This window comes from Podarcis bocagei (assembly GCF_964188305.1).
Source record: "Podarcis bocagei genome assembly, chromosome: 11".
NCBI lineage: Eukaryota > Metazoa > Chordata > Lepidosauria > Squamata > Lacertidae > Podarcis > Podarcis bocagei.
This window is the reverse complement of record NC_138136.1, coordinates 25,662,792-25,677,898: the sequence shown is the minus strand read 5'-3', so window position 1 is coordinate 25,677,898 and position 15,107 is coordinate 25,662,792. Positions and strand designations below refer to the sequence as shown.

The following is a 15,107-nucleotide window of genomic DNA, read 5'->3' as shown; positions in this document are numbered from 1 at the left end:
AGAAGAAGCACCGCCCCTATGGCTCTGTCAGATGCGTCTGTTTCGACCCTCAGCCTTTTTTGTAAATCCACATGCAGAAGTTGTTCTTCAGAGGCGAAGGCCCTTTTCAGTTCCTCAAACGCTCGTCCCGCCTCCGCCGTCCAAACAAACTTCTTTTTACTGCTGAGACAGTCCGTAATGGGCGCCGTCAGGTGGGCGAAGTTTCGGATGAACTTACGATAAAAGTTCCCAAACCCTAGGAACCTCTGCACATCCTTCTTGGTTTTGGGTGTTTTCCATTCCAGCACTGCCTGAACCTTGCCGGGATCCATGGCCAATCCCTTGTCTGACAGGAGGTACCCCAGGAATTCCACCTCCTTGGTATGAAACTGACACTTCTCCAGTTTCACCCACAGCCTGTTGGCTCGCAGCCTGCTCAACACTTCTCTGACGTCTCTCACATGTTGCTCCTCATTCTCCGAATACACCAACACATCATCTAGGAAGGCGACGCAATTCTTGTAGAGCAAAGGACCCAGTACGTGGTTCATAAACGCTTGAAAACACGCTGAGCCTGCTTGTAATCCAAAAGGCATAACGAGATATTCAAATGCCCCCAAAGGTGTGAACATGGTGGTTTTCCATTCATCCCCTTTCCTTATACGTATCAGGTTGTACGCCCCCCTTAGATCCAGCTTTGTAAAAATCTTTCCCTTCCGCACCCTGGTCAAAATATCATCAATCCTGGGCATAGGGAAAGCCACTGGTTCTGTCACTGCATTTAACAGCCTAAAATCACATACAAGTCTCGGCTTGTTCGTGTTTTTTTTATCCACAAAGAACACTGGGCTACCTCCCGCTGCTTTGGACTCTCTGATGAAACCTCTCTTCAGGTTCTTGTCAATGAACTCTCGCAACTCCTGCATTTCTCTGTCTGACATGGCATACAACTTGCCTACAGGAAGCTGTGCTCCAGGGAGTAAATTGATCTGGCAATCAAAGGGTCTATGCGGGGGTAGTTGGTCAGCTTCCTTCTCGCTGAACACGTCGCTGAGATCTGCATACTGTGGTGGTACCTTCACCTTCTCCATTACTTCAGTCCCTGCTAGGGTGGCTTGGGCCCCTGCTGAACCCTTTTCCCCTTTGCAGTGTTCTAAGCAATGTGCCGAACCAAAGGAAACCACTCTTTGATGCCAGCCCACCAGCGGATCATGTAGCGCTAGCCAGCTCATCCCCAAAATAATGGGAGCGCCTCCCAAGGTGGCCACATTAAATGCTATCAGTTCTGTGTGCCTTGCCACCCTCATTATCATTGGGACGGTCTGCAAGCTGACTCCTCCTCCCAACAACTCCCTGCCATCGATCGTGGTCACCTGCAGGGGGTTGCTTAAAGGGATAGTCTGTATCTGGTGTTCAGCAGCAAACTCCTTGCTCATAAAATTGCAGGAGCTGCCTGAGTCCAACAGCGCCTTTATTTTTAGGGGGTGTCCATTTTGCAGCTCTAGCGACACTTCAATCACTAGAGCAGGTTGAGGTGCTTCTGGCACGGGCACTTTCACTGCTCTTTGGCCTGGCTGCAGTGCCCCGACTGTGGCAACCAGGCGTTGGCTTTTACCTGCTCTGTTTCTCCCTGCTCTCCTCCCTCAACAGCTCCCACCATCCCTTGCCATTCCTTCCTCTGGGGGCAGACTCTGGCAAAGTGGCCTGGCTGTTGGCAGAGGTAGCATTTCCGGGCGCCCTTTCCCTCCTTCTTAACCCCCTCACTGGGTTTTGAAAATGCGCGCGCGCGCGCTGTTCCGATTTCCATCGGCTCTGCAGGCGGGAAAGCTGGCTCAGGAATGTCTGGAATGCGGAACTCCTTCCAACGTTCCCCTCTCCCTTCCCGCCTCTCCAAGGCTCTTGCCTCCTGGCGCGCTCCTATGGTCAGCGCAGATTTGGTCAGCTGATCCATAGACACCGCCCTGGGGCTCCGGGACAGTTCATCTTTCACAGCCGAAGAAAGACCTTCTTCAAATAACATCTGAATGGGTGCCGCCGATAAATCCCAACCCAATCTGTGTACCAGCATGGTAAATTCAGTCCAGTACTCACGGACAGATCGGCTTCCCTGCTTGCAAGCCATTAGCTGCCTGCGCACCACCCCTTCCTCAATCTCGCTGGAAAACATGATATCCATTGCACGAAAGAACTTCATCGTGTCCTTTAGTACGTCATTGTGCGTTGCCATCAGGGGCCGAACCCAGTCCCTCGCCCCCCTCTCAAGATGCCCAATCACGAAAGCAACTCGTGATTCCTCATCAGGGAATTCATCAAACTGCACATTAAGTGCATATTGCATCTCTGTCCTAAAGGCATGGTAATCCTTGGGGTCCCCCCCAAACTTCTGCACCAATCCTGGTACCTTTCTGGGGAACTGAGTGGCTCTCCCCTTCTTGTCTGCATCCTGAGCCCTTCTCTCCTCCAGCCTCGCCGTCTGCAGCGCCAGTTGGACCTCCAACGCTCGGTATCTGTCTTCCAAGCTTGGACCAGTCCCAACCCCTGCTCCTCCGGTGCCGGCCGGGTCGCTCATGATGCTTTCTCCTGCACAGGCAGCGTACAGAGACTGTCAGACTGCTGTGAGGGGATGATTAGCTGCTTGTGCGTAAAAGCGTACTCCCTCAGAGTTTGTGCGGCTCCACAAACCTCTGTGCGTGACAGAGCTCCTCAGACATGTCTGCTCTAGTCACTCGTAGAGTCTGACAGTGGCTGCCGGCGGAAGCGCTTCCAGCAAAGAAGCTCCTTGACGGAAACGCGTCTCCTGGATTCACGGCGTGACAGTTTCCGGCGAGGCATGGGTCTCCCCACGGGCGCCTCAGATACTTCCCCACTGTTCTCACTGGAAGCGTCTCTGAGCCCTCCCTCCTGCTCGCATTCCCTCAGAGATTCACTCCTCCCCCTGCTGGTTCCTGCCTCAGCTGTTGAGTCTCTTTCTTCCTCCCTGAGACCCTCCACCACCTGATGCTCCGATGGCAGTTCCCTGACACTGAGGTACCACTGTATGTTAAACACCCCATTTTCCTCTCCTCACTGTACAGCTTTGGTCTGTTTTTTGCATTACTGAAGTAAAGTTGTCTGCATTTAGTGTACAAGCCATTGAGCTGCTATTTTATCACCCAGGAATCTACTTCATCATCCCTGGATGAGACTTCATATTCTATCTTTTCAGCGTAGGAGGAGTGGGTTGTATATGTAGTTCTCGATGAGAAGTTGAGATTGCCACAGCGCCAGAGTGCCTAAGGCTTCAAGCAATGCAGAATCAGCTGTTCTAAAGTGCCCATACAAAAAACAGTGTGATATCTAAACAAATGAAATGTTTTCCTCTTGAGATATTTCTGTTCTGCCATTTGGACGAGTTCAGTGACAGAACTGAGAAAATATAGCAATAATATGAGAAAGGTGTTGAAGGATATAAATAAATGAGAGGGTTGCTTAATTCATCTCATTTGGTATTATTTATCATTTAAACTTATTATCAGTCACAAGCCTTCTTTAGGCAGCAAATAATAACATTAAAAAAACCTCTCTATGGAAAAGTTATAGATAAAAGCAGTTGGCAAACCCACTTCAGTAGCAACATCAAATTCCATTAAAAGCTGGGGGGGGGGGCTGGGAGAGGCATTTTCGTTGTTTCCTAAAAATCTGAAATGCAGGAATTTTTTGCCCAAAGTGGGGCTCGAATCGATGACTCATGTTCTACTGACTGAGTTATCCCTCAGGTAATGGAAGTTCCTGAGGTTAAACACCCTGACCAAAACAACCTGTCTTTTGCTGCTGCCCATTTCACCATTTGGGCTTCAGACTTGGCCTTCTTCAGCGGAAGCCGCATTTCACTCCTATTAGCTGCAGAGGTACAATAGGGGATAGTAGTCGCTCATACTTGGTTTATACCCTAAATGAGTGTAAGCCCTCAATATGCCTTCACAGTAGGAAACTCGGCTCTGTTTGGGGATGGATAGGGGCCATTTAAAATTAGTAAATTTTGATGTATTTGAACCGGGGGTTAGACAGATTCGTGAAGGATAAAGGTATCCGTGGCTGCTAGTAATGTGAATGCATGTGCATACTAGTTGCTACGAATCAGGAGTGGCACAGAGTTACTGTACTTACATCCTGTTCATGGGCTTCCCAAAGGCATCTGGCTGGTCACTGTGATAGTCCTTTGGTCTAATCAAGTAGGACTCATCTTATGTTCTTAAGCTTATTCTTTGCCACTGAGACACATGGTGCCATTGGGTATTATTGCTCTTTGGGAGACAGGAATGATAATAATAATAATAATAATAATAATAATAATAATAATAATAATAATAATATTGATTGATTGCCCGCCCACCTATCTGGCTGGGTTTCCCCAGCCACTCTGGGCAGCTCCCAACAGAATATTAAACCCTTTATCTCAGAGTCATGGCTCTCACTTGCACAAAACAGCTTTGAAATAACAGGAATGTAAGGTGGATTATCGTTTTGCTGGCTTTTGCAATAATGATGCCAGAAGGGAAGTTTGCATACATACAGCTGTTTGATTTTCTCCCCCCCCCCATGCCACACCCTTCATACTTGAGTTTATTTGGGAGGTAATTCCTCATGAATGTTTGGTCGGGTACCCAAGTAGAAGATATAGACACATCACCTACAAAGGGTGCTTAGGCATACAGGAATTGGATTAATCCCTTGTATGAGGAAAGGTATATGTCATAACTGATTTTAAAATGCAGCTGGGAGGATGGCGACAGTGGTTGTGCTGTGGTTTTTGTAACAGTAGAAAGCATCTGATAAGAGTTGGCCATAAATGCAGTAGTATGTAGTTGAAGGAAAGCAACATTAAGGATGTTTTATCAAGCATGTTAGTGGGGATGGCTTAACACATTATGTTCAGCTCCAATTTGCTTTGTTCATTTCACCAAAATTGGCCCTATTAACTCTGATAATTATTTTCTGACAGGGGATTTCACTGGGGACATTCCCCTTCCAAAGGCTGAAATTGGAAATTTAGCTGGAACCGTTGAGCCAGGACTGTTTATAAACATGACAGACTCTCTTAGGGTCATTTTGAAAAGACTTAATTTCCCCCCTTGCTGAGTTCTTAAAATTGCATTTTCCGTGAGAGTCCTGAAGCCTTAGCTTACCATTTACGTTTATTATTGCTTTAATGTGAAACTTTTAAGAAGATTTTATGACATGGTTCCATAAATGTATTTTTTAAAGAAGTCTAAATAATTGAAATCCTTAACCTTTTAATTCATTATCCTCTCAGTCTAATGGAAATACTTGTGAGCCAGCATATTTGCGGAAGTTAATGGTTGTGTCACCAAGGCGGGGATATTTATTTACGGACTGTTTATAGCCACCAATCCAGAACAGAAAGAAAGAAGGAAGCATAAAGTGATAAAGGACTAAGCCCTTTCCTCCAGTGCAGAGGTTGAATAGATCATTTGAGGTATTTATATTCCTCTTGCTAACCGAAGAGCTCAAGGTGAATTAGGTTATCTTTAATATACAAAAGGACAGAGAAGAGTTGTTAGGAACAGGCACAGATGTGTACAACTCTCAACACAGGATATTCCAGCTGCTGCTGCTGCACTGAGCCACAGCAGATCTTCAAGGAAGCAATTGCTTCCTCACCCAGGATGCTTCTTCTGATGTCTCTTGTTGTTTCTGGCGCATGGTGGCTGACACAAGAGGCACCGGAGGGAGCAAATGCAAGTCTCCCTTAGTCCTTAGATCAGCCTTTCCCAACTTGATGCTGTCCTGTTTGGTTTGGACTACAGTTCTCATCAGCCCCAGCCAACATAGCCAGTAGTCAAGAATGATGGGAGTTGTAGTCCAACACAACTGAAGGGCACCAGATTGGGAAGGTTGCTGTAGGTCAGGCTTCCTCAACCTCAGCTCTCCAGATGTTTTTGGCCTACAACTCCTATGATCCCTAGCTAGCAGGACCAGTGGTCAGGGATGATGGGAATTGTAGTCTCAAAACATCTGGAGGGCCGAGGTTGAGGAAGCCTGCTTTAGGTGTTCAAGCTGCCACTTGCCTTCTGAGTCTCTGCTCTGCAGGGACTCTATAAGAAGAAATTATCTGGTCTGGAAATGGCTACCAGCCCCTTGTAGGGCAGGGCTCCCTCCCTCAGGCTGCCACTGCGGATATGCCTTGCAGTTTTGGTTCTTGGTGGCAAGATGCAAATTAGAATAAGATGTAGCACAACTGAACACATGTCCAGCTGCCGACAATTGCTGGCTCTTAACAAAATTGTTGAGTAGAACAATATGTTCCTGATGGCTTGCGCTGACGCTGGCTGCACATAAAACCTGCAGACGGCGAAGAGCTTGTTGCTGCTGCTTTGTAAGCAAGTGCGTTTACATCAGCAATAAATTGGATCCCGTTCAAATCTACCCAGCTAGTTTTAAGTGATGTGTAATGAGTGAATGAATACCTCCCTTTCCTCCTTTCTTTTGAATTTTCTTCTTTCAGGCTTCTACCAGACCTTGCTTTCTTATTTTATTTATATGTCATATACTCTAGTGTGCTTCAACAGTTGTAAGCTGCCTTGCTTTGATAACAGTAATCTTCAGATTGCAAATGGAAGAGTGTGTGGTGCACATCTGGAGTGCTCAAGTGAAGTATTCTACTGTATCTTCTTTAGTTAGAATTGTACTCAAATGGGATAAAAGGACCTAGATCTAGCAAACCTTGTGCTTTCATCACAGTAGGTGCATATTGGCTATTCTTTCCTGAATTCTGGAAGCACATTCTGAATATGTTTGATATGCTTATCATTTCTGAAATAGTTGAATTAACAAACTTGTCGCTCTTCTTTTTTTTATTAAAAAAACACTTGATATTCATATTCAACACACAGGAAACAGACTCAAGTGAAACCAGGCAACATGGGAAATAGGGGTGGGTAATCCTTCCTGGCAGTCTTCATATAAACATGGTGCAATTTTCTAGCACAGGCAATCTAGCTAACAACATTGGTTGTGGGAAAAGGATATTGGCTAGGTATGGAACTTTAAATAACACAGATAATGTATAAACCAGAATGTTAGGAATCTGATATAACTAAAGATATTAAAAAATATGTGTCAGTTTGATGGTCTATCAAACATTTCTGTGGGAGAATTTACCAATCTGTAATTTTTCCTCCATTTCCTGGCTAATGCAGTTCCAAAAAGCATACAGTAGGGGGAAACACACAACCACAATTGCAACTGGTTCACTTCCAGTTTGTATTAACATTCTGTAGAATCTAGTGAAAAATTGAATATATTTCCTTTCAAACTGGTTTCACTTCTGAATTTCTGCTTCCTGTAAATGGAAGGCTATTAGTAGCAAATTTCAGAGGAGGTAAGTACACCAGTGTTCCGATGCTAAATAATGCTAAAATAATCCTTCCTAAAGTTATGCTTCCCCCCCCCCCCATGGACAGCCTTCCAGAGGCAAGGGGCCTCATTTGCCTGGGTTCTGAAATGCCTTGTCAAAAAAGGCATTGTTGTGTAAATTTAAGGACTGCAACAGCCTGTGATTTATGTCAAGAGTTCCTGAGCAGCCAGAAGTTTTGAACCAAGTTGGCTTTTAGGAATAACTTCCTATTTCTGCTCTTTGTCAAGCTCACAACAAAATCTTGCAGTCTGTCCACCTCCTCTGTCTCTTTCTCTTACCTGTTGTTTTTTTCTCTTTCTCTCTCTTTTTCTCTGTGCAGGTGATTTCTATTCACTCATTTCCAAGCTGCTAGGAGAAAGGGAAGATGTTGTTCACGTGCACAAGTATAACCCTACAGAAAAGGCAGAATCAGATCTTGTAGCAGAGATTGCTAATGTAGTCCAGAAGAAGGATCTTGGTTGGCCTGATGCCAGAGAGTTTTCCAATAAAGATGAAAGGGCCAATGCCATTCTTGTCAGAGACAGAATCCACAAATTCCACAGATTAGAATCCACCCTGAGGCCACCAGAGAACAGGCACCTTCCTTTGCAGCCACCTAAACCTGGCAGTGGGAACTGGGGAAAAGAACGTGCAGGAGGTGGGTTAGGGTTGTGTCTTTTTATTTTAAAATGTTACCATGTCCAATACTATAAACTACTCTGTACATTAGCAAAATTGGAAGAGAGCATCAGATGTTCCGATGAAAAATTCATTTTGTTCAAAATAAGAGTCAGTAATCACTGAAGCAATGCTCACATTATCCTTCCCATTTGTGGCAAAGGTTTAGTAAGTTTTGTTTCATGTGTATGTTGTCTGCTGTACAGTTTAGTGCTATGTATTATGTGACAGATTTTTTTGATACATTATTGTATTTCATACTTTATTTCTAAAAGAAAAGACTAATTTAGCATCAGAAGTTTTATTTTTGGTATATAAACAGAAAACCTGAGCTGGAATTATTTGTTACATTTTTCTAAACTGAGTAATCCAACTTGAACATGGTAAATTCAATTATTTGACTTTGTTTTTCTTACTGTGCAGCTGGCTTTATTACACACTCTCCTGTGAGGGTAGTTATGCCCTCTGTATTTTTCAGCTTGAATGCCTTGTTGACTAGTAACAATATGTTATGTGCATTTATATTATATTTTCCATTGTGTTTCTCTCTTTCTAAGTATGAAACATTATAGTTACTTCTTAAGTAATTTTCTAGAAACATAGAACTGGGATAGGCAATGATGGCATGGAAATAACTACTCATGCGGTAGTTGTATGAGTCATGCAACATCAGTGGAAGGAATTTAATGACATTGCAGCTCTTCTTTCCTAATAATAAGATTTGTACTGATTCTTTCCCTTTCCCCAAATAAGGGACAAAAAGCCGCAATTCATGCAAATGCTTTTGTCCAAGGATATGCTGTTTGTATAAGTAGACCCCCCTTATGAGCAATTATTTGGCAATTGCAATGGCTCAATTCAGACATCATACCTAATAGTTTGTACTAGCCATAGCTGAAAACCCAAACCATGGTTCAGAACTGTTTGTCTGCACCAGCTCTGCCATTTTCATACCGCTCATCTTAACACATTCACTCTGTGTTGTAACAACTTATGAAGACAGAGAGGTGGATGTAATTGTGGTTTATCGATTCAGACACCATGCCAAGCACACAGCTTGCAAACCATTATGAAACCATGATTTCTTAGTTTTTCAGCCAGAAAATCAGAATATGATTTTCCAATTCATGCATTGTGCCAAACTATAGCTTAAGCTTTTTAAACCATGGTTTGGCATAACGTCTTGAGTCGAGCCAATATCTGTGTTGTCTTTTTTAATTTGAGAGAATTCTAGCCAAGATTCATGGCACAGGACAGTGACACTTGCCAAATGTATTGTTCCTTACAGCTTTAAATGATTCACAATCTTCCTGGTTCTGATTTTCTATTTGAAACATTAGTGTGGAATTCTTCCTGTTAACCTGGTGTTAATGTAGGCTGTTTTAAATGACCACCAAACCTTTGGTACACTGTGGAAGTTTAATAAGGTATCTGTGAAATTGCTTGCCTGTTTTTGCTGCTGTTGACAGAGGAGAAAAGAGGGGCAGTGCTTTTGACTGCAAATTTCTACATGCTTATCTGAGAATAGGTCCCATTGAATTCAGTGGGGCTGACCTCTGGGTTAATAGGCATAGGAGTGTGCAGACAATTCTTATTTACTATGGGCTGTTTTCTCTGTTCTACCAACAAGCAGCCAACAAAATACTTGATAAATATAATTTAAGCCACAGTAGGTATGTTCCACTTCCACTATCAGAGACAGTATGCCTCTGAATACCAGTTGCTTGGAATTGCAGTTGGCCAGAGTGCTGTTGTGCCCGTGTCCTGCTTGCAAGCTCCCCACAGGTATCTGCTGGCCACTGAGAGAACAGGGTGCTAGACTAGATGGGCCATTAGCCTGATCTAGAAGGCTGTTCTTGCGGGAAAAGTGGTTTTCAGATTAATTATGCTGGTGAATGCTAGTGGAGTGAACAAAATACTGGCTTTTCTGTCGTAGTATTGAAGAATGCTGATTACAGTAAGATATCTCCTCTGTGTGTTTGGAGAGGGGAATATTTCATTGGAAGCTATAAAAGCAATATTTGTGCTAGGACTATTAGAGTAATTCCATAATAGATTTTGCTTTTGGTTTAGAATGTTTTTTCCTTACTTATGATTATCATCAATCCACCTATCTATTATTTATACCTTTTGCTGTACAAATCCACAGGGCTGAGCAGTAAAGGGTTTGTCAAATAATACAGGACTAGAGTTGTGCAAAAAGAAAAAGAAAAACCCTAAGAATTATACAGTATTTAGAAGCTTTATGCAAATTTATATGAAATTATGGCAATTCAAATCAGCTTAATTGTCTAGGTTGACAGACTAGATTCTTTATTAGCCGTTATCACCCCACAAATATAGTGTGAAATGATATATTTTTTGAAAGGTATATATGACAAATGGTGTTAATACTATGAATATGCTGAGGTCTCTTGTGTGTGTTTTCCCCCCACCTCTCAGAGAGAAGATGGCCAGACTAGATACTCAACAGTAAACAATTACAAGGATGATTTATGCTAAATTTGCTTACTTGGCAATAACCCATTCAAATCAGTGGGACTTACTTCCAAGTAAACATTCATAGATCACGTGTTTGGTGTTTGGTCCTTACAGTAATCCTACATTTTATTGGAACTGTATGTCCCAAGAGTAACAGCTTCAAGCAAGTCAGTAATTTAAAATCTCTTACAGTATCCTAAAATATCCTGCGTTAGGCAAATCCTAAAGTTGCTTGGAGTTTCATTCAGTAAATAAAAAAAGTGACAACGATGACTACTACTACTACTACTACTACTACTAATAATAATAATAATAATTGTGCATAAATAGAAGTGGGCCACTGCACTCACTTCTGACTACATGCTTGGAATTGGCTTGTAGGTTACATAATATTAAATGCATGTAAATATATGTTTTATAAAGCACCTGCTGTTTACCAGGTGTTGTACACAGATTAAAGACAAGACACACTATTACAATCAAAAATAGATTATACAAAAGGGAAAGGGTATTGGGGGGGAAGAAAAGCAGAAAACTCAAGCACTAATTATTAAAATTGCAAAGTTCTTATAATGCCCTACATGGACTGAGTTCAGGGGCAGGAGGCGCCAAGTGACAGCTGATCATTCAGCCAAGCTCATGAAATAGCCTTTCTTGGTCCACCTCTCACTCTGCTTCAGCCAGGAGTATTATAAATGACAAATTTGAAGGTTGGAAATACTGCTATTCATAGCATAAACCACAAAACAGGAGCTTCTGTATTGGAAGCTACATGCACGCTTCTAAAGGGAGAAAGTGTTTCATGGTTCTAGATGCTGCTGCTGATCATAAATATTTTTTTTTCTAAGGCTTCTTTTTTGTACAGTTGTACCTTGGATCCCAAACACCTTGGTACTCGGACATTTTGGCTCCCAAACGCCGCAAACCCAGAAGTGACTGTTCCAGTTTGTGAATGTTATTTGGAACCCGAACGTCCAACGTGGCTTCTGCGGCTTCCAATTGGCTGCAGGAGCTTCCTGCAGCCAATCAGAAGCCGCACTTTGGTTTCCGAACGTTTTGGAAGTTGAACGGACTGTATTGTTATAGGAACACATTGTAACTATTATATTGCATGCAAATATGTTGCTTGGAGCTTGTTTGATTCTATCTTTAGCCATTGAATTATTTACTTACCTAATATTTTTATATCAACGTGTAAACATTATTCTCCTTTTCCAGATTTAAACATAGAAGAAGTAGTTGATTGGCCTGGAATAAACCTCAAACTCGGGCAGGTTTCTGGACTGGCCTTGGATTCTAACAGTAACCTGGTCATCTTCCACAGGGGCGAGCATGTATGGGATGCAAAGTAAGCAAGCACTCGTAAGCCTAAAAATATATGTTCTTCAGTGCCTCTGTATGTGTCTCTTATCTCCCCACTCTGTACTGGCTTCCTCTGTGAGGCAAGCAAGATAGCAGTTTTTCCATATAGGCTGGACGATAGTGTCTTGCACGTGGAACGCGGATGGCACTGTGGTCTAAACCACTGAGCCTCTTGGGCTTGCCGATTGGAAGGTCGCAGTTCAAATCCCCATGACGGGATGAGCTCCCGTTGCTCTGTCCCAGCTCCTGGCAACCTAGCAAATCGAAAGCACGCCAGTGCAAGTAGATAAATAGGTATCGCTGAAGTGGGAAGGTAAACAGTGTTTCTGTGTGCTCTGGTTTCCGTCACGGTGTTCAGTTGCGCCAGAAGTGGTTTAGTCATGCTGACCCCATGACCCAGAAAGCTAACTGTGGACAAACGCCGGCCCCTGAAAGCGAGATGAGCACCACAACACCATAGTCACCTTTGACTGGACTTAACCGTCCAGGGGTCCTTTACCTTTACCTAGTGTTTTGCATTTCCTGGTTGATTTTAAATTGTATATCAGTAAACTAATTCCAAACTAAGCCTGGTCATTCCTTACGGCTTTAATATAATGAAGAACCATGCAAAAGTTGCTCCAGGAACCTGTGTGTTTGGTATAAGGGTGATTTGACTCAGGGTTACAAGCCTGCCCTAGCGTCTCGAAGAATGGAGGAGTGGCCATTTATCCTAGATTCTCTAAGCTAGAATCCTAGCGGGTAGTATTCAGCTGTTTTACCCAAAGCAGAACCATTGAAATGAATGGACCTAGCTTAGTCACATTCATTCATTTCAGCGGGTCTATCCTTAGAGATATTTAGTTGAATACTACTCTACTAGTGTAACTTGGTATTGGTAGCAACTGGATGGGACTTATTTAGCCTGCTTATCTTGGAGCCAACCTCCTGACTACAATATCCCATCTATTTTTGCTCATCCCGTTACTTTCTTCATGTACCATCTTGCCTGATGAAGAGTTCTGAAAGTTGAAAGTTTGCCACAATTTTTATTTCCTTGCTTATAAAACATTTATGCTGCTTTATGTAATAAAACTCTAAACAGTTTACACAGAAAACAATAAAAAGCAACATCGATATCAGTTCGTATAAAATGACAAACAGTAGCATCCCTAAAAACTAAGGCAAAAACTTTATATCACAGATAAAACTGAGCAGTGTACAAAACAATTTAAAATGGATAGAATTAAAATGAATTACTTGAGGGAATACAGTTTGTGGAGATTTGGTTGGTCCTAATAATGGTATAGCTCAATTGTGAATTTTGGAGTTTTTCCCCATTATTAACCCTTATGGGTACCTTTGCTTTATTTGATACTTAAGTTACTGAAGAAAATTTGAATAAGGCATCTGCATACAAGTACACATTACTAATAACAGGAAGCTTTTAGAATCAGGAAAATGTTAATTATTTAAAGGAGCAGATTTCACCAAATATTTCCTTTTATTTTGTGATAATAGGCCTCTATTATCAAGCTTGCCTAAATATATGCACATAACCATAAAATTAATGCAAAGTTATTAATTGGGTGTAATGTTCTTTACCAATCATAAATGTGCTCAATTATCAGCCTTAGGAACTCTCTTCATTCTTTCTGGTTGATTGCTTCCCCATCATACAACAAGGAAAGAGGCAAACAAATTATCAGGGCTTCAGGCACTGCACAGAATGCTAGCAATGTATTAATAATACATGCAGATAAAAGCTGCATATCCCTACAAGCAAATGCAGCAGACTGCTTGGGAACTTTAGGCAGTTTAATCTTGTGCTGTAGAACACTTAAGTGCAAGATCTAGAGATGTGTGTCTGTTTCCTGTACTCCCCCAGCTTTCCCAAATTTGCAGAGAACTTGAGGTTTGGCAGAAGGGGTGCATAAATCACCATCTTTGAGTATGTATGATTTTTTTGGGGATGGTCTCTGCTTGGGTGGTGAAGAAGCAGATTCAAGGGAGTTATGCCAAATAACTCTGGCAGGTGTTCAGATGTCTCAAGTCTGCTTTTAGTCTGGAAATTACCTTTGCATTTATGTTATCTATCTTGAAAACCATCTGGAAGCTTTGTTCTTGCAAGTTCCAGTGTAAGATTTGGATTTCCCCTTATTGAATACAATGTCTCTTGAACTTCTCTATGGTTCTTTTAGCACATGATGCTAAGCCAAAACATGGCCAAGTGTGAGCTCACGTGTGTGGGTTCTTGGAGCAAAAATCGCAGCCACTTGCTGCCCTTCCTGGAGCTAAGACATGGTTTGGCTTAGCATTAAACTGTGAGTCTAGGTTTGGACATATCTCACCCCAAACAAACCACAAGCTGTCAGCCAACCTTTCCTTTCCTCACCCACCCCATTCCAGAGAGGTATCAGCTCTTCAAAATATATGCTAATATTGTTAATCGGTTCACACACAGCTTCAGTAGACTTAGATCTAGGAGTCTTGAGATTTGTTCCTGTCTTTGCCATGGTCTCATCATTCTTATTCCCAGGCCTCATTCCTTAGAAAGGAATAGTAAAAATGGGAATGTGGCCTGGCTCCTATGGGAGAGAGAGAAAGAGGAATTGCAAAACCTTCAAAAGAAGTAGTAGCTTGATTGTGTGTAAAAACTGCCATAGGTCAGTACTTAAGGACCTTATGGGTTTATATGAATATGATAGTCATCAAAGAAGATGAGTTTATTATCATTTAATTGCCACTTACTGCTTACTCCTGCCTACTGCTTCATTTCTTCATGGGAAATAGCTATATTTTTAAGAGCCTACCATGCTAGGGAAATAAGAATGCAGAGCATAAGCAATGAATACTGCAGCACTTTATAATCTTCTTTAAATCTGCATTGTTGGATATCCTTTGTTGTGTGTGAATACTCAGGTTTTGGATATTTGAAAGTAATCCTGAAAACTGCTATTAAATCACAGGAGTAGTTCCTAAAGCATATTATTCAAGAAACCAATCCAACAGTAGTCTTAACTTTTTAAGATGCACCTACTACTGTTGCTCACCCTTGTGATCATTCCCAATGTCCATTGCTGGTGGCCTGACCATGAAATCACAAGACTCCAAAACAGGGGTCAGCAAACTTTTTCAGCAGGGGAGTCCACTGTCCCTCAGACCTTGTGGGGGGCCAGACTATATTTTGAAAATAAAATAAAAATGAATGAATTCCTATGCCCCACAAATA

At 42.3% G+C, this 15,107-nt stretch overlaps 1 protein-coding gene across 6 annotated transcripts in view; it reads left to right on the top strand.

Moving 5' to 3' along the window:
* Nucleotides 1–15,107, top strand: part of PAM (peptidylglycine alpha-amidating monooxygenase) — a 129,825-nt gene that overhangs the window by 90,078 nt on the left and 24,640 nt on the right. For 5 of the 6 annotated variants that reach the window (XM_081212365.1, XM_081212364.1, XM_081212366.1 and 2 more), the window contains exons 15-16: nt 7,716–8,033; nt 11,753–11,882. In XM_081212365.1, the coding sequence (XP_081068491.1) occupies nt 7,716–8,033; nt 11,753–11,882 (448 nt within the window). The remainder of the gene's footprint in view (nt 1–7,715; nt 8,034–11,752; nt 11,883–15,107) is intronic. The other variant, XM_081212367.1, reaches the window with a different exon arrangement.